General features: G+C 41.5%; 3 protein-coding genes across 3 annotated transcripts; all 3 read right to left on the bottom strand.

Annotated features, from left to right (window-relative positions):
* Positions 1–2,034: 2,034 nt before the first annotated feature.
* Positions 2,035–5,925, bottom strand: LOC114787438 (uncharacterized protein DDB_G0283357-like). The gene is made up of 3 exons (XM_028975060.1): positions 5,832–5,925; positions 4,572–5,587; positions 2,035–2,052 (listed from the first exon to the last, which is right to left on the bottom strand). Exons 2-3 carry the CDS (start codon positions 5,583–5,585, stop codon positions 2,035–2,037), a joined length of 1,032 nt encoding a protein of 343 aa, XP_028830893.1. The 5' UTR covers positions 5,586–5,587; positions 5,832–5,925.
* Positions 5,926–8,556: 2,631 nt separating this feature from the next.
* On the bottom strand, positions 8,557–11,607 carry LOC114787281 (uncharacterized). Its single transcript, XM_028975046.1, has 7 exons — positions 11,328–11,607; positions 11,147–11,248; positions 10,919–11,057; positions 10,694–10,819; positions 9,037–9,169; positions 8,866–8,953; positions 8,557–8,655 (listed from the first exon to the last, which is right to left on the bottom strand). Exons 1-7 carry the CDS (start codon positions 11,394–11,396, stop codon positions 8,557–8,559), a joined length of 756 nt encoding a protein of 251 aa, XP_028830879.1. The 5' UTR covers positions 11,397–11,607.
* An 11,419-nt stretch (positions 11,608–23,026) lies between these two features.
* On the bottom strand, positions 23,027–24,269 carry LOC114794127 (galactose-specific lectin nattectin-like). Its single transcript, XM_028986481.1, has 5 exons — positions 24,132–24,269; positions 23,899–23,972; positions 23,690–23,818; positions 23,427–23,532; positions 23,027–23,204 (listed from the first exon to the last, which is right to left on the bottom strand). Exons 1-5 carry the CDS (start codon positions 24,190–24,192, stop codon positions 23,131–23,133), a joined length of 444 nt encoding a protein of 147 aa, XP_028842314.1. The 5' UTR covers positions 24,193–24,269; the 3' UTR covers positions 23,027–23,130.
* Positions 24,270–24,915: the final 646 nt, after the last annotated feature.

Here is a 24,915-nt window from a genome sequence, read left to right as displayed (position 1 = left end):
TGATTGTGTCTTTGCCTCAGACAATGAGCAGACCATGACAAAGTCGAAAGTGAGGTGTGACCAGGGCCTTCCAGGCACAAGCAAGGGCTGAAGTGACCCTGCAGATGGTAAGGTGGCAGTCTGTGCCCTAGCACATACTGCACATGCCTCAACAAAACACCGGATGTACTTAGCCATAGATAGCCACCAGAAGACTATCTGAAATGCCCAAGTGGCATCAGGAGTGGCATTATTAGGACTCAATCATTTTGTGTGAACACGATCCGAAGACAATGTAGCGAGAGCAGTAAATCCAATAGCGGATCAGTGAAATGGGAAGTGAAACTCAACTTCACTATACATACATGAAATACACAAAATGGAACACCAACCAGTGTTCATGGCCTGAGAACACCCAGCAGAAATTAGAAGAATGGTTAGGTTGATCTTGTGGGGCGAGAAGCCGGTCGGGGAGCTGAGAGGAGGAGACGTGCTGAAGGTGAGTAGAAGTGAGTTGCAGGGTGATATGTCTCATCAATTAATGAATTCAATGACTGAGTGTCGGCTGGCTTATAGTGACTATTTATGAATGAAACCACCTGCTTTCGCGTTCCTGTGACAGTCACCTGACCGGGGCACTTTCAGACGCAGTAATGGCCTAACGGGGTATGTTGTTTGTGTGCTGTGGTGTACTCCAGTGTTTCACAATAACAATCCCTTCACTTTCATTTCCTAAATAAGTCAGCAGAACTCAAAGGAGATAAAGAGTTCCTTGTGCCATTATCAGACAAGGGCAACAATCACATACTGGCCTCGGCAGGCTTCGACCACCAGGAGGTAATATTGAACATTGTGTGATTCAACTGATCAGTGTGCCATGTCCCTTTTTTAGCATGACTTTAATAAATGTCATATTCCCTTACATTGACAGACAGGTGTAAACCGGAATATAAGGCAGAATATGTTTTACTTTTATTTCTTAAACACAAACCATTTCAAATACATAAACAATAAATAGTTGACTGCCCAATGGCAAGGGCAAAAAAGCTGTCTGATTCAAAAACCAACTTGTTTTGTGCGCATTTCCCATTTAATGCTTTTCTGAATTGCTGAACACTTAGTAGTAAACAGTCAAATAAGGTAACTGTCCACATGTCTTTAATGCACAAACATTAACAATAACAGATTGATAATAAAGTATTTTTAAAGGATTTCAAATGGACTCTTTCAAAGAAAACCAGACATTAAGATCCAGAAAATAATCCAAAAGCCTGCAAAAAAAATGGTACAGTGAATTTATTCCAGGGTTAAGGATATTGATGGGTAAGATGGACAGTGTAGAATATTACCTTGATGTACAAATTGGCTGCTGGTGGCGCTGTAAGTGCTTGAGACCCCACTATTGGTGCTGTTGGGATTACTCAAGTCGAGAGCTTGGTTAGAAGTCATTTTTATTGTAGGTGTCCCCAGAACACCTACAGAAAAAGACAAGAGGCCAAGAAGGTTTAAAAATTGTTATGTGAGAGATAATTATTTTTTTTTTTTTCTGTTTTTCGTCTCCAGACATCTATACCATTTGTGTAGTTTCCAGTGAACAGGGTCACATAGTAATTTGGGGTGGTAGCACGAACTAAGCTGCTGATGGTCTTCACAGTGAAGATGCAACGGATGGTGCTGTCAACGACTGATCCAGAAAAGTCACCAAAGCTGGACTGTAGAGAAATACATGCTATCAAGACCTCCACTTCTAAGTGCTGATGGATCACGTTCATTCATTTGTTGATTTCATAGAATAACTTACTGTGTTGTTTTGGGTTAGAAGTGCACCATTATTCAGAACTGCAAGGAATAACCTTGTTTTACCATTGTTGTTGGCACATACAAATGATGTGGCACTGTATCCCTGTGAAAACAACATAATTAAAAAAAATAGATTCATTGATCTTCACTATGTCTTTTGCAATAACAGTTAATTTGCTTACCGTTTGATTGCTAGTTGCAAGTGCTGTTGCGATGTAGCCTGCAGATGAACCACTTTGCTCAAAGATCATGTTGTCAGTAGACCCAACACGTCTGGAGGAAAAAAACAGGCAAGAGCCTGACACGGCTGGGTTGCAAGCAGCAGGAACGGCGAAACACGCTCGATCTACTGTGCAGTTAGCTCTTGATATAGGGGTCTGTTGGACAATACAAAGCACAACATAATGACATTTTAAGTGCGGCAGATGTGAAAACCAAACCAACATTGCTGAAAATTTGGATACCTAGAAGCAAATTTAAATTCATTTAAACACACTCACAGACACAAGCTGCACAGGATCCAAGCCAAGAGAAGTGCTTGTGGTGGTACTGCTGCTGGCAACAGTTGTGCTCAGTTGTGTCACAGAGTTGCTAGTTGACATGCTGCTGCTAACAGATTTGCTGACTGCAATGTTGTTGCTAGTAGTGGTGCTGGATACAATGTTGCTGCTACCAGAGTTGCTTGCTACGTTGTTGCTGCTACCAGTTAATGTGATATTGCCAACTGCACTACTGTTGTTTGGATTGTTGTTGAATCCAGTCGAGTTGTTGTTTATTGTGATGTTTCCAGTTGCACCGTTGTTGTTTGGCTTGCCGTTGACACCAGAAGAGTTGTTGTTTAATGTGATGTTGCCAGCTGCGCTGTTGTTGTTTGGACTGCCATTTACACCAGTAGAGTTGTTGTTTAATGTGATATTGCCAGTTGCACTGTTGTTGTTCAGACTGCCGTTGACACCAGAAGAGTTGTTGTTTAATGTGATGTTGCCAGCTGCGCTGTTGTTGTTTGGACTGCCATTTACACCAGTAGAGTTGTTGTTTAATGTGATATTGCCAGCTGCGCTGTTGTTTGGCTTGCCGTTGACACCAGTAGAGTTGTTGTTTAATGTGATGTTGCCAGCTGCACTGTTGTTGATTGGACTGCCATTTACACCAGTAGAGTTGTTGTTTAATGTGATATTGCCAGATGCACTGTTGTTTGGCTTGCCGTTGACACCAGTAGAGTTGTTGTTTAAAGTGATGTTGCCAGCTGCGCTGTTGTTTTTTGGACTGCCGTTGACACCAGTAGAGTTGTTGTTTAATGTGATATTGCCAGATGCACTGTTGTTGTTTGGCTTGCCATTGACAACAGAAGAGTTGTTGTTTATTGTGATGTTGCCAGCTACACTGTTGTTGTTTGGCTTGCTGTTGACACCAGAAGAGTTGTTGTTTACTGTGATGTTGCCAGCTGCACTGTTGTTGATTGGACTGCCATTTACACCAGTAGAGTTGTTGTTTAATGTGATATTGCCAGATGCACTGTTGTTTGGCTTGCCGTTGACACCAGAAGAGTTGCTGTTTAATGTGATGTTGCCAGCTGCACTGTTGTTGATTGGACTGCCATTTACACCAGTAGAGTTGTTGTTTAATGTGATATTGCCAGATGCACTGTTGTTTGGCTTGCCGTTGACACCAGAAGAGTTGCTGTTTAATGTGATGTTGCCAGCTGCGCTGTTGTTTTTTGGACTGCCGTTGACACCAGTAGAGTTGTTGTTTAATGTGATATTGCCAGATGCACTGTTGTTGTTTGGCTTGCCATTGACAACAGAAGAGTTGTTGTTTATTGTGATGTTGCCAGCTACGCTGTTGTTGTTTGGCTTGCCGTTGACACCAGAAGAGTTGTTGTTTACTGTGATGTTGCCAGCTACGCTGTTGTTGTTTGGCTTGCCGTTGACACCAGAAGAGTTGTTGTTTAATGTGATGTTGCCAGCTGTATTGTTGTGGTTTGGACTGCCATTTACACCAGTAGAGTTGTTGCTTAAAGTGATGTTGCCAGCTGCACTGTTGTTGATTGGACTGCCATTTACACCAGTAGAGTTGTTGTTTAATGTGATATTGCCAGATGCACTGTTGTTTGGCTTGCCGTTGACACCAGAAGAGTTGCTGTTTAATGTGATGTTGCCAGCTGCGCTGTTGTTTTTTGGACTGCCGTTGACACCAGTAGAGTTGTTGTTTAATGTGATGTTGCCAGATGCACTGTTGTTGTTTGGCTTGCCATTGACAACAGAAGAGTTGTTGTTTATTGTGATGTTGCCAGCTACGCTGTTGTTGTTTGGCTTGCTGTTGACACCAGAAGAGTTGTTGTTTACTGTGATGTTGCCAGCTGCACTGTTGTTGATTGTACTGCCATTTACACCAGTAGAGTTGTTGTTGTTTGGCTTGCCGTTGACACCAGAAGAGTTGTTGTTTAATGTGATGTTGCCAGCTGTATTGTTGTTGTTTGGACTGCCATTTACACCAGTAGGGTTGTTGTTTAATGTGATGTTTCCAGCTGTATAGTTTTTGTTTGGAATGCCATCGATACTTGTAAAGTTGTTGTTTGATGTGATGTTTCCAGCTGTATTGTTGTTGTTGTGACTGCCATTTACACCAGTAGAGTTGTTGTTTATTGTGATGTTGCCAGCTGTATTGTTTTTGTTTGAACTTCCATTTACACCAGTAGAGTTGTTGTTTAGTGTGATGTTTCCAGCTGTATTGTTTTTGTTTGGACTGCCATTTACACCAGTAGAGTTGTTGTTTAATGTGATGTTGCCAGCTGTATTGTTGTTGTTTGGACTGCCATTTACACCAGTAGCGTTGTTGTTTAATGTGATGTTTCCAGCTGTATTGTTTTTGTTTGGACTGCCATTGATGCTTGTAAAGTTGTTGTTTGATGTGATATTGCCAGCTACACTGTTGTTGTTTGGACTGCCGTTTACAGCTGTGGAGTTGTTGTTTGATGTGATGTTTCCAGCTGCACTGTTGTTGTTTGGACTGCCATTGACTGCTGTGGAGCTGTTGTTTGATGTGATGTTTCCAGCTGCGCTGTTGTTGTTTGGCTTGCTGTTGACACCAGAAGAGTTGTTGTTTAATGTGATGTTGCCAGATGAACTGTTATTGTTTGGTTTGCTGTTGACACCTGTAGAGTTGCTTTTTAATGTAATGTTGCCAGCTGCACTGTTGTTGTTCGTTTTGCTGTTGACACCTGTAGAGTTGCTTTTTAATGTGATGTTGCCTGCTGCGCTGTTGTTAATTGGCTTGATGTTGACACCTGTAGAGTTGTTGCTTAATGTGATGTTGCCAGATGAACTGTTATTGTTCGGTTTGCTGTTGACACCTGTAGTGTTGCTTTTTAATGTAATGTTGCCAGCTGCACTGTTGTTGTTTGATTTGCTGTTGACTCCTGTAGAGTTGTTGTTTATTGTAATGTTGCTAGATGAACTGCTGTTGTTCAGTTTGCTGTTGACACCTGTAATGTTGCTTTTTAATGTAATATTACCAGCTGTACTGTTGTTGTTTGGTTTGCTGTTGACACCTGTAGAAATGTTGTTTATTGTAATATTACCAGCTGCACTGTTGTTTGGTTTGCTTTTGACAGCTGTAGAGTTGTTGTTTAATGTAATGTTGCCAGCTGCACTGTTGTTAATTGGCTTGACGTTGACACCTGTAGAGTTGCTGGTTAATGTTATGTTGCCAGAGCTTGAAATGCTACCACTTATTGATTGGCTTTCTATTGCCAACATCACACAGCACATTAATATGACCATGTGAACCATGACCCTTTTGTGCATTTCTGAAAAAATACAAATTAGATTTAGTTTTAAATTTTTGTTTGATTTCTCAAAATATTTAACTGGTAATGAATGTGGAGAATTAAATGTAATAATTTGTTCTTTACAAGGTATAACAGGTTTTTATTAACTGGAGATGTAAACTATTGCTTTAGAAATCTAAATGATGTAAATGAATCAATAAAAGCAATTAAACATCGAAACATTTTGTGCTAGAATATTTTAAACATTAATGTAAATACTTACTGCTGGCTTTTGTAATTTCCTCCAAAGTAGATTTCCAGTAGATAATTTCTCAATGTGGACGGCTTCTTTGTGACTACGTTCTCATCCTCTGCTGTGTTTTGCATTTTAATACATTTGCAGTTGGAGGGCGGAGGGAAGAATATGACATAGAGAAACCTGTAATATGGCATTCTAACCCTCTGTTGATTCTATACATGTAATTTCTATTCAAAAAGTACAACAGTTATGACACACCCATTTTGTAAATAGATCCTTTGTAATTGAACTGAATTACTGTCATATCCTATCAATATATTGTGCATAACTTTAATAACATAATTTTCGAGTGAATTTGACATTTATTACAGTTAGTTTTCTAAATTTGATGTTATGTTTCTAAATGTAATTATTTCTGTAAAACCCTTTTTTGTTACCAGGCACTCCCTTTGCAGCTGTAGTCTATTCATCACATTCACATGACATTCCTACCCACATAGCAACTTTGCCAGAGTTGAATTAACACTCCAACATGTTGGAGTCCAATTCATATGTTAGAGTAGATTGTGTCAGGATGTTCAGCAAAAACAGCATCAAAAGACATTGTAGCAAGAGTGGTGATTCCAATTGCAGGGCAGTGTGAAGTGGAGAGGTGAATTTCACCTTTAATACATGAACACAAAATACACAAAATGAAACACTCAGCAGTGTTCACTATCAGCAGAGTTGAAACTGTGCCAGTTGAAACTGAAATTGAATTGAATTTATATGAATCTGAATTGCACAAACTGAACTTGAATTGTAAGAACTGAATCTGATTGTATGAAATTGCATCTGAATTCCAAGCAAAATAAAACCTTCATTTTATATCACTAAAAATGCAAGACAAATTCGCTTCTTCATTGGCTCCCACAAATACGCTCCCTCCATTGGCTCCCAGTAGCTGGCTTCCCGCATCAGATTCATAATACTGATGCTGGCCTACAAAGCCAAACATGGAGTTTCATCATCCTACCTCACAGCCCTTATTACACCTCACACTGCACCTCACACTCTCCGAGCCTCCAGTACTGCTCGCCTGGTCCTTCCACCCCTGAAGGTACAAGGAAGACACTCATCTAGACAGTTCTCTGTCTTGGCCTTCTCTGTCTCTTCCCTGTTCTCTGTCTCTTCCCTTCATGGTCAGAACAGCACAGTCGCTGAATATTTTGAAAAGGTAGTTTAAGACCTTCCTCTTTAGAGAATACTTACACTAAGTTGTAACTTTGTTATAGTCTGATTTATGCAAGAAAAATAAAATGAAAAATAAAATGATTGTATTTATGGTTTGAGTCCAAGTGAACCTGATCTGATCACTTCATTGATGGTAACATGAAAGCATGTTGTAAGTGTGTGCAAGCCGGTGTTACGGATCAACTGTTGACCTGCGTGTCCACGTGTTTGTGTTGATGGCGGCTGATTGGTCCATTTAAGAAATTGACTATAAACACTTGACCAACGGACAACCCTTGACATGAGCGACAAACACAGTTACTACACAACACTGGAGGACTTGTGTCATGGCTGGGTGCAACTGGGGCACACCTTGCACCAATCAGCTTGACAACAGGGCTCCAGCCATGGACAGGTGCACCTGATTATGGCTGGAGTCCTGTTATGAGGACCTGTTGGGCCGCAGACCAATGCTGATATATTAAAGTGGACCATTCGACCTAATTGTGTATTTGTTTTCAGTTCTGGCAATTGCCACACGCCTGCTGGTTTGTTTCTGTTTGTTCCTTTGTTGTTTGCCCAGTTTTGGACCTCGTGCCTATTTTTCCTTTGTTGTGAATAAATCCCAGTTGCACATAACCCTAACTATAACCCTAACATGTCATCCTCGTCGCAGCCCTAACAAGGTGCATAGAAGTAAGAAGCAGAGGAGAGTAACCGAGAAGAGCTCCCCTCTTTTGTGCCAGACAGGCATCACCGTGAAGTGCAGGACGGACGGCTTGGGGATTGGGTTCTGTTGCGTCATGACATGCCGCGGCGAGCGTATGACCCCCGCAAACTGGTTGAGCGGTTTTCTTCCGTTGATACGGGGGTCGAGCCATGAAACACAGAAATGCCAAGGTCTGCGGGTGTGTGGGCAGAGTGAGGGACAGGGACGTTAGCAGCAGCAAGTAGGTAACGTGGGCATCCAGCACAGAGGACGCGACCCCCACGATCTTTGCGATGTCAAGCCAGGAACACTCTGCTGCAAAGCCTCCCCGTGGACTGGGAGGACACAGATGACAATGGGAGCAATGACGACACAATCTGTTGGGCGGAACATACCGGGTTGGCACCCCCCATCCTGGAGCTGTTCAGGGCAGAGTTTGATCAGCCACAACCTGAGCCATTGACAGACCCTGCCCCACCAACACAAACAGCACCAGCCACAATCCCATGCAGGAACACCATATGCTGTGGGACACAGCATTGACTGTTTACCAGAGGGTCATGTCTCCCGTGTTCCTGGCTGTGCCTCCTGAGGAGGTCCCGGAGATTGAGCCAGAAGACCCTCTATTTTGTCTGTGTGTGTGTGTGTGTGTGTGTGTGTGGTGTCTGTATGTTGCCCCTTTCTACCCTCTTCTCATCCCTCAGGTGGTGTTGAGGTGGAGGTCCCTGACCCACAGACAGAGGCCCCTGAGTCCAGTTTTTTTTTTTTTTTTTTTGCTGCAGGGAGCAGAGCAGGAAGCGTCAAATGGGACATGCGGACCGATGAGGATCATACAGAGGTAGCCCGATGTAGCCCGTTCAGGGGGAGGGCAATTTCACGGCTGGGTGCCGGACGGTCCTGGAACAGAGGGGGCCTGGCGACAATAGTCTGCAAAAAACAGAGGGGTTCAGAATGAAGCGATCAGAAACCAGAAACAGTCTTCATGACTGTAGCATTCCCAGTGGGTAAGGTAGGGCTGAAGAAGGGCTTCAAATGCAAGCCAGGATGGACCCGGAGTGATGGAAGGTCACTGGGTTAATGCAATAGCGGAATGCAGAAAAGGCAGATAAGATGCTGTGTTGCCAGCCAGACATGAACCCTGATGTGGACCAAGTGACCCGAAGGGTACCAGATGGTGGGAGTGGAACCCTGGTTGGCCACAGTGATGGTGGACCAAGCCCGACATCTGCGAACCAAGTCCCGGGCATAACTGACATTAACCTCTGATTCATGGTGTTGGAGTAGAGGCCGTTGGTAGCCATAGCATACCTCAAATGGGCCCAGATGAGGTAGTGGGACTGGGAGTGCTGGTTGTAACCACCCCAGCTGTTAGTTGGCCCTCTCAGCCTGGCCGTTGGTTTATAACCAGAGGAACCAATTAGGCAGCAGGAACCAGGATAATCTGAAAGGGGTGGAGTGTTTGCTTTGAAGAACCTCTGTGCAGTAAGACCTGGGCACATATAGGCGACCGATGGGTATGGCTGCTGGTGCTGGGTCTAAAGTTTGAGTGGCTCGAACCTGGTCCTTCAGACCACAGCAAAGAGGACCCAGCAATTTACTAAGTAAGTAAGATGGCTTCAGGGGTGGAGGTGGCAAAGTCAAGGTCATGCTGAAAGGATAGTACATCTACTTGGGTTTTTTTACTGCCAGGTCGATATGAAATGAATTGGTTGAAGAGGGTGGCCCACCTTGCTTGTTGGGGAGAAATTTGGCATGTTTGACAGAGATGAAATTCTGATGATCAGTCCAGACCAGGAATGGTATTATGCAGCCCTGCAACCATTTGTCCAGTGCCCACTTGTCTGCCAGCAGTTCACAGTCCCCTACACCGTAACACTGCTGAGTGGGATTGCATTTCCTGGAGATAAAGCAGCATAGATGAAGCTTGTGGTCCATAACGCATTGAGACAAGATGGTGCCAGCACCCATATTTGTTGCATGTACTTCTAGGTTGGATCTGGGTGGTAGAGGATGGGATCTGAGGTAAAGCAGTGGCAAAGGGCATGAAAGTCACAATGAACCCAAATGTGAATTAGCATGAAATGGGGAGGGAATCTCACCTTTACAATACATAAAATGAAATACACTAAATGGAACACCATCCAGTGTTCATGACCTGAGATGGCACCCAGTAGAAATTAGAAGAGTGTCTTAGATGAGCTAGTGGGGCGAGATGCCGGTCAGGGAGCTGAGAGGAGGAGACGTGCTGAAAGTGAGTAGAAGTGAGTTGCAGGGTGATGTGTCTCATCAATTAATGAATTCAATGACTGAGTGTCGGCTGGCTTATAGTGACTATTTATGAATGAAACCACCTATCAACCACCAACAATCACATACTGGCCTCGGCAGGTGTCGACAACCAGGAGTTAATATTGAACATTGTGTGATTCAACTGATCAGTTGGTCCATTTTTTTAGTATGACTTTAATAAATGTCATATTCCTTTACATCCCTTGTGGTGTGGTTTGACAGAAAGGTGTAAACTGGAATATAAGGCAGAATGTGTTTTATTTTTATTTCTTAAACACAATACATTTCAAATGCATAAACAATAAATAGTTGACTGCCCAATGGCAAGGGCAAAGCAGCTGTCTCATTCAAAACCAACTTGTTTTGTGCGGATTTCCCATTTAATGCTTTTCTGAATTGCTGAACACTTTCCCATGGTAGTAAACAGTCGAATAAGATAACTGTCCACATGTCTTTAATGTGCAAACATTGACAATAACTGTAAATTTTGTATCTATTTTAAGGAATTTGATTTCACAGGACTCTTTCACAGAAAATCAGACAGTAAGATACAGAAAATGATCCAAAAACCTGCAAAAAAACAGAGGTACAGTAAATTTAACACATTTATTTTTTCAGTTCGACTCATTCCAGGGTTAAGGATATTGATGGTAAGATGGACAGTGTAGAATATTACCTTGATGTACAAATTGGCTGCTGGTGGCGCTGTAAGTGCTTGAGACCCCACTATTGGTGCTATTGGGATTACTCAAGTCCAGTGCCTGGTTGGAAGTCATTTTTATTGTAGGTGTCCCCAGAACACCTACAGAAAATGACAAGAGGCCAAGAAGATTTTAAAAATGGTTATGTGAGAAATAAAAGTAACATTTTTTTTCTGTTTTTCGTCTCCAGACATCTATACCATTTGTGTAGTTTCCAGTGAACAGGGTCACATAGTAATTTGGGGTGGTAGCACGAACTAAGCTGCTGATGGTCTTCACAGTGAAGATGCAACGGATGGTGCTGTCAACGACTGATCCGGAAAAGTCACCAAAGCTGGACTGTAGAGAAATACATGCTATCAAGACCTCCACTTCTAAGTGCTGATGGATCACGTTCATTCATTTGTTGATTTCATAGAATAACTTACTGTGTTGTTTTGGGTTAGAAGTGCACCATTATTCAGAACTGCAAGGAATAACCTTGTTTTACCATTGTTGTTGGCACATACAAATGATGTGGCACTGTATCCCTGTGAAAACAACATAATTAAAATCATTTGATGCATTGATCTTCACCATGTCTTTTGCAATAACAGTTAATTTGCTTACCGTTTGATTGCTAGTTGCAAGTGCTGTTGCGATGTAGCCTGCAGATGAACCACTTTGCTCAAAGATCATGTTGTCAGTAGACCCAACACGTCTGGAGGAAAAAAACAGGCAGGAGCCTGACACGGCTGGGTTGCAAGCAGCAGGAACGGCGAAACACGCTCGATCTACTGTGCAGTTAGCTCTTGATATAGGGGTCTGTTGGACAATACAAAGCAGAACATAATGACATTTTAAGCATGAATTGAAGACTTGTTATTTTAAGGCAGCAGATGTAAAAACCAAACCAACATTACTGAAAACTTAAATTTAAACACACTCACAGACACAGGCTGCACAGGATCCAAGCCAAGAGAAGTACTTGTGGTGGTACTGCTGCTGGCAACAGTTGTGCTCAGTTGTGTCACTGTCTTGCTGGTTGACATGCTGCTGCTAACAGATTTGCTGACTGCAAGGTTACTGCTAGTAGTGGTGCTGGATACAATATTGCTGCTACCAGAGTTGCTGGTTGATGTGACATTGCCAGCTGCACTGCTGTTATTTGGCTTGCTATTGACACCAGTAGAGTTACTGTTTAATGTGATGTTACCAGCTGTATTGTTGCTGTTTGGCTTGTTGTTGACACCTGTTGAGTTGTTGTTTATTGTGATGTTTCCAGCTGTATTGTTGTTGTTTGGCTTGCTGTTGACACCAGTAGAGTTGTTGTTTAATGTGATGTTTCCAGCTGTATTGTTGTTTGGATTGCTGTTGACACCAGTAGAGTTGTGGTTTAATGTGATGTTTCCAGCTGTATTGTTGTTGTTTGGCTTGCCGTTGACACCTGTAGAGTTGTTGTTTAATGTGATGTTTCCAGCTGTATTGTTGTTGTTTGGCTTGCCGTTGACACCTGTAGAGTTGTTGTTTATTGTGATGTTTCCAGCTGTATTATTGTTGTTTGGATTTCCGTTGAAACCAGTAGAGTTGTTGTTTAATGTGATGTTCCCAGCTGCACTGTTGTTGCTTGGACTTCCATTGAAACCAGTAGAATTGTTGTTTATTGTGATGTTTCCAGCTGTATTGTTGTTGTTTGGCTTGCCGTTGACACCTGTAGAGTTGTTGTTTAATGTGATGTTTCCAGCTGTATTGTTGTTGTTTGGATTTCCGTTGAAACCAGTAGAGTTGTTGTTTAATGTGATGTTTCCAGCTGTATTGTTGTTTGGATTGCTGTTGACACCAGTAGAGTTGTTGTTTAATGTGATGTTCCCAGCTGCACTGTTGTTGCTTGGACTTCCATTGAAACCAGTAGAGTTGTTGTTTAATGTGATGTTTCCAGCTGTATTGTTGTTGTTTGGATTGCTGTTGACACCAGTAGAGTTGTTGTTTAATGTGATGTTCCCAGCTGCACTGTTGTTGCTTGGACTTCCATTGAAACCAGTAGAGTTGTTGTTTATTGTGGTGTTTCCAGCTGTTTTGTTGTTGTTTGGATTTCCGTTGAAACCAGTAGAGTTGTTGTTTAATGTGATGTTTCCAGCTGTATTATTGTTGTTTGGATTGCTGTTGACACCAGTAGAGTTGTTGTTTAATGTGATGTTTCCAGCTGCGCTGTTGTTGTTTGGATTTCCGTTGACACCTGAAGAGTTGTTGTTTAATGTGATGTTGCCAGCTGTGCTGTTGTTGCTTTGACTCCCATTGACACCAGTAGAGTTGTTGTTTAATGTGATATTGCCAGCTGCGCTGTTGTTGCTTGGACTTCCATTTAAACCAGTAGAGTTGTTGTTTAATGTGAGGTTGCCAGCTGCGCTGTTGTTGCTTGGACTTCCATTGAAACCAGTAGAGTTGTTGTTTAATGTGATGTTTCCAGCTGTATTATTGTTGTTTGGATTGCTGTTGACACCTGTAGAGTTGTTGTTTAATGTGATGTTTCCAGCTGCGCTGTTGTTGTTTGGATTTCCGTTGACACCTGAGGAGTTGTTGTTTAATGTGATGTTCCCAGCTGTGCTGTTGTTGCTTTGACTCCCATTGACACCAGTAGAGTTGTTGTTTAATGTGATATTGCCAGCTGCGCTGTTGTTGCTTGGACTTCCATTTAAACCAGTAGAGTTGTTGTTTAATGTGATGTTTCCAGCTGTATTATTGTTGTTTGGATTTCCGTTGAAACCAGTAGAGTTGTTGTTTAATGTGATGTTCCCAGCTGCACTGTTGTTGCTTGGACTTCCATTGAAACCAGTAGAGTTGTTGTTTAATGTGATGTTTCCAGCTGTATTGTTGTTGTTTGGATTGCTGTTGACACCAGTAGAGTTGTTGTTTAATGTGATGTTCCCAGCTGCACTGTTGTTGCTTGGACTTCCATTGAAACCAGTAGAGTTGTTGTTTATTGTGGTGTTTCCAGCTGTTTTGTTGTTGTTTGGATTTCCGTTGAAACCAGTAGAGTTGTTGTTTAATGTGATGTTTCCAGCTGTATTATTGTTGTTTGGATTGCTGTTGACACCAGTAGAGTTGTTGTTTAATGTGATGTTTCCAGCTGCGCTGTTGTTGTTTGGATTTCCGTTGACACCTGAAGAGTTGTTGTTTAATGTGATGTTGCCAGCTGTGCTGTTGTTGCTTTGACTCCCATTGACACCAGTAGAGTTGTTGTTTAATGTGATATTGCCAGCTGCGCTGTTGTTGCTTGGACTTCCATTTAAACCAGTAGAGTTGTTGTTTAAAGTGATGTTTACAGCTGTATTGTTGTTGTTTAATGTGATGTTCCCAGCTGCACTGTTGTTGCTTGGACTTCCATTGAAACTAGTAGAGTTGTTGTTTAATGTGATGTTTCCAGCTGTATTGTTGTTGTTTGGATTTCCGTTGAAACCAGTAGAGTTGTTGTTTAATGTGATGTTCCCAGCTGCACTGTTGTTGCTTGGACTTCCATTTAAACCAGTAGAGTTGTTGTTTAATGTGATGTTGCCAGCTGCGCTGTTGTTGCTTGGACTTCCATTGAAACCAGTAGAGTTGGTGTTTATTGTGGTGTTTCCAGCTGTTTTGTTGTTGTTTGGATTTCCGTTGAAACCAGTAGAGTTGTTGTTTAATGTGATGTTTCCAGCTGTATTATTGTTGTTTGGATTGCTGTTGACACCAGTAGAGTTGTTGTTTAATGTGATGTTTCCAGCTGCGCTGTTGTTGTTTGGATTTCCGTTGACACCTGAAGAGTTGTTGTTTAATGTGATGTTGCCAGCTGTGCTGTTGTTGCTTTCACTCCCATTGACACCAGTAGAGTTGTTGTTTAATGTGATATTGCCAGCTGCGCTGTTGTTGCTTGGACTTCCATTTAAACCAGTAGAGTTGTTGTTTAATGTGATGTTTACAGCTGTATTGTTGTTGTTTAATGTGATGTTTCCTGCAGTACTGTTGTTGTTTGGACTCCCGTTGACACCTGTAGAGTTGCTGTTTACAGTCATGTTACCTGAGCTTGAAATGCTACCACTTATTGATTGGATTTCTATTGCCATCATCATTAAAATGACAATTTCAAAAATGACCTTTTTGTCCATTTCTGAAAAAAATACATCTTACATTTAGTTTCACGGTCTTGCCTGAATTGTCAAAATATTTAGCTGGTTAAAAAATTGAGAATTACATTATTACTCTATCTTAATATTTGACAAAAGTCTTTGGAATTACTTTCTAATGAATTAAATAGCTCAACGCTATAACAAAGCTTGATTTTTATTGTCCGAACATTTAGAATTGTAAATTAATCAATAAAAACAATTAAACTATTTGTGCCATAATAATCATCAATGGAAATACTTACTGTTGACTCCTGTAATGTGCTTGAAATTATGTTTCCAATCGTTATATTCTCAAGGAGGATGGCTGCTTTGTTACTAAGTGCTCAACCTCTGCTGTCTTGTGCATCTTAATACATTTGCAGGTGGAGGGTGGAGGAAAGACTATGACATAGAGAAACCTGTAAAATGGCATTCTTACCCACTGACTTGTTCATACGTTAATTTCTATACAAATAACAACTCTCATGACACACCCCTATATTACTTGTGAAGATGTTTATGTATCTGTCCATGTTGGCCCTTGTCTGCAAATCTAGGCCACCTGTTTAGGTATCCCATTTTATTTTTCAAATCTAATAAGTTCCATAACTTGTCAATACAAGTGGAGTTAAAGGCAATAAGTGATTTCATATGACTTCACACAACATAACAATGTAACTAGCAGTAATTCTTTATAAAAGCTAAAAAATATATAGCATATGGACATTATAATTACATTTAAATCAGCATTACCACCTTGGATAAAGATTTTACCAAGTGAACAAAAAAAAAGCATTAAATTCATTGCATTAAAAAGAATTAATATATATTAGGCATTAATAGTAGGCATTAATATATATAAGCATTAATATAATCAAACATGTCGTCCTGCTTCGAAGTCGCTCCAGGTACATCAAACAATACGGGTTTATTATGCAGTGCAAGTGCTACACAAGTTCAATTGTACATGGGTGGAATGCACTGAATGGCCACTGCATCATTCTTGCATTGTGTGTGTTTAATAATGGAAAGCCATACCCACCGGTTTTGTATAATTCAATGATGCCATTTACCACCAGAAACATCAGATCTTTTTAAATCCATGAACACGTGTGCATATACACAACTGGGCATCTTTCATTATGTCCAAATTCTTTAAATGACTGTGAGGGGTTTGGCTTTAAAATGCGTCACCCAGACATCAATGTACACAAAATGCTGCTATTGTCGACATCTATATGATCATTCCTTTCAACAGGGCCAAATGCCTTCTTAAAACATTTCTTCTCTTTATGATGCTAACTGATCGGACATAGCTCAGACGCCACATCTCGACCAGAGCCGGATGTCAACCACTCTGTGCCTGAGTAGGCTTCATTTATGTAAAAAAAAAAAAAAAAACAGTAGCCTAAATCTGCCAGGATGTTTAATTTCCAAAGACAGTTTAAATGTTTGGAATACGGCGTGTGAGTTTTAATCAGGGCTCTGGCTCTGTGTGTTTCCGTTGTTTACAATCCGAGGTCAAATATTAGTGGTCAACTTTTATAGTTACACTTGCGTTGGTGTCACTGTAGCAGGGACATAGATTTCCTTTGACATTAACGCTTCCCTCCCGCTGTCCAAAGGCAGGATTTTCATGCACAACATGTCTGGGACGCTTGACATGATCAAAGTGTATATCTCATGTCAACATGTATTAGGTGTGTCCCGGAAATCAGAACCTGGTCTGACTGGTTTAGTCAGTCAGGGTGCTGTTTTTTTTTTTTTTTAACAAAACGTGACGAGCGGGTAAAAGGAATCCGTTAACCTTGTTTGAACTAAATGTTCAATTGAGGATATTATTACTGTGCAGCAAATTTGCCAGTGATCGATTAATATTGCTGGGTGAGCTGCCTTTAGAGTGCCAATATGGGTGGTACACAGGTACCAGACAGGTGGTCCATAGCAGCCCCATCTTAATATGAACCCCAGAACCCAGATGGGGAGCAAGAGTCGCCCCTGATTCTTTTATGGTGTGGTCTGCTGGGGCAGTGGGCAGAGATTGAACAGGCTGATCTGGAGGGTCAGCTCTGTTCTAGGATGCCCTCTGGACCCAGTGGAGGTGGTGAGTGACAGGAGAATGGTGGCTAAGCTGTCATCCCAGTTGGACAACATCTCCCACCCCATGCAGGAACCTGACAGCACTGAGCAGCTCCTTCAGTGGCAGGCTGCTGCACCCACGATGTGGGAAGGAGAGGATCAGAAGGTCTTTTCTTCCAACCGCTGTAAGACTCTATAACAAAGACCTCACAGTTGGCCACACACACATCAAATACACCAAGGTAATTACCAACTGTACATTGTGCAGATAAATACATTTACATATTTCTTTTTTGCTGCTCTTACCTTTGTCCTATCCACTTTCTGCCGTGACAAATGCAATTTCCCACTTGTGGGACTAATAAAGGTTTATCTTATCTTATCTAGGGGTGGTAGTAGCCTAGTGGGTAACACACTCACCTATGATCCAGAAGACCCAGGTTCAAATCCCACTTACTACCATTGTGTCCCTGAGCAAGACATTTAACCCTGAGTGTCTCCAGGGGGGGGACTGTCCCTTTAACTACTGATTGTATGCCACTCTGGATAAGGGCGTCTGATCAATGTAAATTTTATCTTATCTTATCTTCTTGGTGGGTGAGGATTTTTCTGCTCATAATTCCTGAAATGGAGCAGATGTCTGGACTAGAATGTGGAATCCCTGTAATTTAAAAGCTTGTTGGAGAACGTGGCCGACGCTTTCTTCCAAAACAACCCATTTCAATGGCATCGCTTTCATGCACCTTAAATATGTATCTTTTCTCTACATTACACATACAGAAGGAGGTGTAAATGCTAGACTCCTGTATCAGAATTAAAACGGGCCACATAAAGTGCAAGATTAACATTTAACCACTCTGTGCCTGAGTAGGCTTCATTTATGTAAAAAAAAAAAAAATCCCCAGTGGCCTAAATCTGCCAGGAGGTTTAATTTCCAAAGACAGTTAAAATGTGCAGAATAGGCACATAGGAGTTTTAATCAGGGCTCTGGCTCTGCCTGTTTCCGTTGTTTACAATCCGTGGTCAGATATTAGTGGTCAACTTTTATAGTTACACTTGCGTTGGTGTCACTGTAGCAGGGACATAGATTTCCTTTGACATTAACGCTTCCCTCCCGCTGTCCAAAGGCACGATTTTCATGCACAACATGTCTGGGATGCTTGACAAGATCAAAGTGTATATCTCATGTCAACATGTATTAGGTGTGTCCCGGAAACCACAACCTGGTCTGACTGGTTTAGTCAGACGGAATCCGTTAACCTTGTGTTCTATTGAGGTCATAATTACTGCATAGCAAATTTGCCAGTGATTGATTAATATTGCTGGGTGAGCTGCCTTTAGAGTGCCAATATGGGTGGTACACAGGTACCAGACAGGTGGTCCATATCAGCCCCATCTTAATATGAACCCCAGAACCCAGATGAGGAGCAAGAGTCGCCCCTGATTTACCCACCGTCATGAAAAACACTCGGACCAACATGGACCTTGCTGGCTTCTCTATTTTTAGTTGTTTTTACAGTGTTTTTGGTGGGTGAGGAGTTCTCTGCTCAGAATTCCTGAAATGGAGCAGGTGTCTGGGAGGTGGAAACGCTGTAATTAAAAGACGTGTCGGAGAATGTGGCCGACGCCTCTCTTTGTTCTGCTGGGGCTGGTCAGGTGCACCAGGATTAACCAGTTGAAAACCACGTTGTCTGCTTAGATTCCTGAAGTTAAACAGATTCCAGGACTGGAAGGTGGAGACACCGTCCTATAGAAGCCCTAATGAACAATCAAGATTAAACTAACGTCTAGTTCTCGGAAATAGAATCTGACAGAATACCGTCATCATGAAAAGAGGGAATACACAAAGCTGCAAATTGGCCCATAAGTCTTTTTCATGACTGATAGTGATTACTTTGATTATTGCAGATTTTACAGCATAGAAATTAATTGCAGCACATATTCAGGGATCAGTAGCAACAATCATACACGCAGATTACATGCAGATGTTATTTTTTCTGTACATTTGAGAATAAACACTTGACTTCTTGACTCCTTTAAGGGTTGTAACTAGGCCCATCTTCAACTGAACTGCGGAAATGGGACCTTCTTTCGATGTTTTTGATCACCGCATAGGGCCCAGATTGGACCGACTGGATGAGATTTACGAGAACTGGTAGACTTGCATTTTAAATCCTAGAGGTGGAGTTTTAATCTGGTTCAGTAAAAAAAATTATATTAATGCTATTGCAAACATCTGTTAGGACCCTGATGTAATGTAGTATGTGTCCTTTTGTACAGTTAGGGCATTCTGTTTTAGATATACGCAGAACGTCATTAGATATGCTTTCACAAACTGTACTAAACTCTACATACCATCACTTCATTTACGCTTCAGAACGAGTTAACGTCACGTTGTGTTAAGCCAACGCCTACGTGTTTTATATTTTGCTGCAGAATCAGAGATAGGGATAGGGAGAAAGGAGGGATTAATGGGAAAGTGCTTATGCGAATAAGAAATGTTTGGGAATTTCACTCTTCAAGAGAAATATCAATCAAAGCAGCAACACAATTTTTTATTTTCAGTGCAACGGAGCATGCTGTTTGTCAGTTTTACAGACTTTAGACTGAAAGTGTTCAGTTTACACTTCATATACACTCTGCAGTGTTAATTTAAGATTTTTACTGTGTAGAAGGCAGAAGTATTCAGAATCCCAACAGAAGGAATGAGGAAGTCCATTCAATTCCAACGACAGGTTGTTCCAAAGAACCCATTTCAATGGCATCACGTTTCATGCACCTTTTATCTTTTCTCTACATTACACATACAGAAGGAGGTGTAAATGCTAGACTCCTTTTATCAAAATTCAAATTTTGATAAAAGGAGTTATGATTCCAGGTTGGTTTATTGCAAACTTGATGATATAAACAGGGACATGATCAAACGTACAACATTCAGGGTCAGTATTGAAGTTGAAGTTGAGCTTCATTGTCATTTCAGATATATACGTGTTAGATGGTACAGAGTGAAACGAATCAACGTTCCTCCATAGCCTGGTACTACATGTAACATTTGAATGATTAGACTGCAAAATTGTGCAAATACTGCTCTGCAAAATGGAACAGTGCAATAACATTACTCCATATAACAGAGTTTGTGTGTGTGTGTCAGTCCAGAGTGGAAAGTCCCTGAGTGTTCAGGTGTCTGATGGCCTGTGAGATGAAGCTGTTGCAGAGTCTTGACAGTGAGGCCCAAATGCAAAAATGTACCTTTTGATTGCACAGGTGTTCTTTACATTTACTCTTTACATTTACATTTACAGCATTTATCAGACGCTCTTATCCAGAGCGACTTACAATCAGTAGTGACAGGGACAGTCCCCCTGGAGCAACTTAGGGTTAAGTGTCTTGCTCAGGGACACAATGGTAGTAAGTGGGATTTGAACCCGGGTCTTCTGGTTCATAGACGAGTGTGTTACCCACTAGGCTACTACCACCCTACAACCCTACTACTACCACCCACCTTTTCCCATCAGGACTGTGAACAGTGCATCCTTCACAATGCTGGTGGCTTTCCTGGTGAAGAGTGTGAACCTTCCCCAGACATCTACATCTGCAGGACTATCGCATGGCAGAGCAGGGTCGAAAGAACACGGACTTGGAACTAAGAGGGCGGCCGTACACAGACTAGGACTGAAGATACAGATAAGACACCTGCTGACAAGAGACAAGGAAGAAGACCGGACCCAGAACGCTGCTGCAGGCATTCTTTTTAAAGGTGTGGGGAATCAGGACTGGGCGTGGCCTGCACTCAGAGCCACGACTAAGACTGGACACTGCCTAATATAACACATATGAAGGTTCACCTTTTGCCACCAAAACTGTTCTGAACCATTCCGACATGGTATCCATGGCATTTTGTGGCACAGGTTGGTCAAATGCTTCCATCTTAGATTCATTCATTCATTCACATAATCTAGTTCAAATGGAGGACCAAGACTCGTCCCTCCCTGCTACCCCCTGCTAGTTGTTTGCTGCCTAACCACGGATGCTGGTGCTCGGTGGCTCTGAAGGGCAAGGATGACCATGGCCACTGACCCACTTCCTTGGAAGTCTTGGGCCTCTTTGGAATGGGGATCAGATCAGATTCACATTTTATTTGCAATGTACACATTCTTAAAAGGATACAGCATGCGGTGAAATGCTTTTTGCAATGTCCGACCATAAAAGGAAAAAACGTGGGTAACACACTCGCCTGTGAACCTGAAGACCCAGGTTCAAATCCCACTTAGTACCATCATGTTACATTTACATTACATTTACATTTACATTATTTATCAGACGCCCTTATCCAGAGCGACTTACAATCAGTTACAGGGACAGTTCCCCTGGAACAACTTAGGGTTAAGTGTCTTGCTCAGGGACACAATGGTAGTAAGTGGGATTTGAACTTGAGTCTCCTGGTTCACAGGCGAGTGTCTTACCCACTAGGCTACTACCACCCTTGAGTGTCTCCAAGGGGGGACTGTCCCTGTATCTACTGATTGTAAGTCGCTCTGTATAAGGGCGTCTGGTAAATACTGTAAATGTAAATGGTGGAGTATTAATGCGGATATAAAACGAGATTCTGAGTTCCAGTTACTGCACCTGGTATCAGGGCCCGAATAGCCTGAGGGAAGAAGCTCCTCCTCGTTCTCACTCCGTTCTGGCTTGAATGGAGAGGGCGCGTTTCTCTGACGTCAACAGACACGTCTCGCTGCTGAATGCTGGCCGGTTTTAACAGGGAACCTTGTCCTTGCCACCGCCCCAGTTGGCCTCTGGCCTCCTGCTCTCTGGGTCTCCAACTAGGACCACCTCTCAGCTTGGTTGCCATGTGTTTGCCATTGGGATGTGATTGATTATAAAATCAAAAAATGCTGAGGTGCCACTGAGCAAAGCACCGTCCCCACACGCTGCTCCCCGGGCGCCTGTCATGGTGCCCACTGCTCACTCAGGGTAAATACAGAGTTCATAATATTCAAATTTTTGGTTTTATCACCCTTCCTGATTATGAAATGTTAGAAAATAAAGTAGTTGCATCATAGACACACACAGTAAATGGGGTTTAGCTAAATAAACACAGTTTAGAGATCGGTCGTGACTTACGAGACATTTCATGCTCAGGGCTTGCCTTCAGAGTCTAGAGGCTTCAGATGCCGTTTGGTTGCCCTCTACAGGGGAAAACATGTTCAGATGATTATAAAATGATAGATCTTCATCGTGTGCATGTAATAATCAACACATTATTCACTGTTGTGCTTTATATCTTGAACTCATCACCACTGGACCATCAACAGCATATCAGAAAAAAAAAGTCTATGCGCAGAATGAGCTTGTCTTAAACTACTTTTAAATGTTGGGCAAGTTTCTAAACCTCCAATATATGACAGGAAGAGAGTTTGCCTGGTTTGCTCTGTGGCTTTATGAATTGTACCTAGACGACAGGGAGTCGATTTTAGATCATTGGAATCAACTGAATGGTAGCCCAAAATTTTTATCTATTAGCCACCTTTTCTTACCCAGTTTACATGCAATAAAAAATTCCAGATATCACAGCATAACGATAGCCTGATGTATTAATTAAACTGAACCCATATGGGGACTAAGAGTCGTCCCTGATTTTCCCGACACACCGTCAGGAAAAAGACTCGGACCAACATGGACCTCGCTGGCTTTTATCTTTTATATTAAAGTTGTTACCTCATGGTTCTGTTCTGCTTGTGTTACACTTTTAATGTGATTGTTCAAATTGATAAAAAATCTATAATTATTTTCACTTCTGCCTAAAACATTTGCACTGTACATTTAATCTGGTTGAAAATATTACAGAAATTTCTTAGAGCAAGTCAATTCTGCAACGTCTGAACATTATGGTGTTTGAGTCACATCACGTCGCGTTTTTCTGTGTCTTTGTCAGATGCTTCTTGGACATTTTATAGGAACCCATTTGTTCTGAAGTGGGCAGAGGTATTTCATCTCCATTTCATGCTGAATTAACATTTTAATTTGAATGAAAAGGAGTTTTTTTTTTACCAACTGTTACATAAGATCAGATGAGCAGCAAACCAGGACCACAATACATGTGAGTTTATTGAGTTTTTTTTTTTTTTTTTTCTTGTATTTTTTTACATGCTGATGAAATTTAGACATACAGAAGAGTCAGATTTTAAGATGAAGAGTCACCACGGCCAATCCAAGATTTAGACATTCTTGGCACACACGTAGGGCTTGGCGAGACTGCAGATGCTGTCATTCCACAGAAAGCCATGAGGGACTGGAAAAGGGTGTGGAAAAAAAAAATCATGTTCTCAACATGAAAATTTGACACATTCATGAAAATGTGTGTTCACATATAAACTACATAAACACTGTTATGTATTTAATTACATTAGTGATCAGATACAAATTATAGTACCTGACTCAGTATGGGACATGGCAATATCTAACCAAAAATATACGTAATAATCATAAATCATGCAGGAAACATGTACTTTACCAAAGAGCTCAGCACAGTGCTCCCCATTGCCCGCATTGTTTGGTTCCCCTGGACCCCATTTACTGATCTGGCTCTTCCGCCCATCAGACCAGATCCATGATCCCTCCTGAGAGATTAAATAGGAACCTTTAGTGATGTTAACCACACAGTGGAAATGAGTCTTTATTAGGTTTTACTGTGTAGTTATCAGTATTATTGCAGAAACCCCAACACGCCATGGTCTTGAACCCCCGACTGTTCTCTGCTGTTTCGTCAACACTCACCTTGACAGCATCAGAGCGTCCGATCCAGACATTGATGTTGCCCACAGTCTTTACAAGGCTAACTAGGAATGCATGTTCCTCAGCAGAGTGAATAGAGGCCAGGTTCCCACCTTGGTTCTGACAGTCCAGCTACAGAAAAAATTAAACCTGTTCATCCTGCATGAAAAAAATAATCCGTTCATCCTGCATGAAAAAGAGAGAGTAAATACCTCTGCACTGTTCCAGTCTTTCGGGGCGGTGACCACCTTGAAATAACGAGACCCATAAATGCTCCAAGCGGTATCTAAAAAAAAAAAAGAAAAAGAAAATGCAACACTTCAAATAAATTATAATAATAAAATTGCAGAAGGGAATTGCTCAGTAGTATCAAAAATTTTTTTTTTTTTATTTGAAGCTTTCAGACTGGTTCTCCTGCTTCTGTGTAATAAATCTTCTTCCTCACCTGCTTTGATCATCGGCATGAAGGCGATGCAGCAGACCAGCAGAATGCGTAGCATTGTCATGGTGGTTCACCTGAAAAATCTGTAATAACCTAGAAGTTGGAGGCAGAAGATAGAAGCTTGATACTCTGAATGTGGAGAGACAGCGGAGCGTTTTATAAGGTAAGGACTAAACGGTATCTATTACAACCCAAACTGACATGATTTTGCATGAAACGCAAATTCTGGTAAATATTGGGATCAAATGTTTGGTAAATATGAAGATCTGTTATCATATGTTATCAGACGATCATGTTCATCAGAACATGTTCATCCCCACCCTGTTGTCATCAATAAATATTGACGAGTGGATTTATTTCACCATTTTCCCCTCCATGACCAGTGCCACCACTGTGTGTGTGTGTGTGTGTGTGTGTGTGTGTGTGTGTATATATATATATATATATATATATATATATATAGAGAGAGAGAGAGAGAGAGAGAGAGAGAGAGACACAGTGATTGATATTACATTTGTATTACACATGTGTATAAGTGCATTTGTATTACATAACTGTGTTTGCTACATTTTGGAGATTAAAGACATTATTTGAAATGCTCGTATTGCAGTCATATTTCTGTTTCAGCTCTAAGTAATAAGTGCATGTAAGTACACCAAATTGTGTACATGAGCCCACTTCAAATAAGAGTTCAATTTCACACTATCAGTGTAAACTGACACTCTTTGGTGTTAAATGACAGTGACTCTGCCCCTATTTTGAATTTTTTTTTTTTTTAAGTCATGTC

Source organism: Denticeps clupeoides, chromosome 1 (genome assembly GCF_900700375.1).
Source record: "Denticeps clupeoides chromosome 1, fDenClu1.1, whole genome shotgun sequence".
Lineage (NCBI taxonomy): Eukaryota > Metazoa > Chordata > Actinopteri > Clupeiformes > Denticipitidae > Denticeps > Denticeps clupeoides.
Note: the sequence above shows the minus strand (reverse complement) of the source record. Positions and strands in the feature narration are given on the sequence as shown.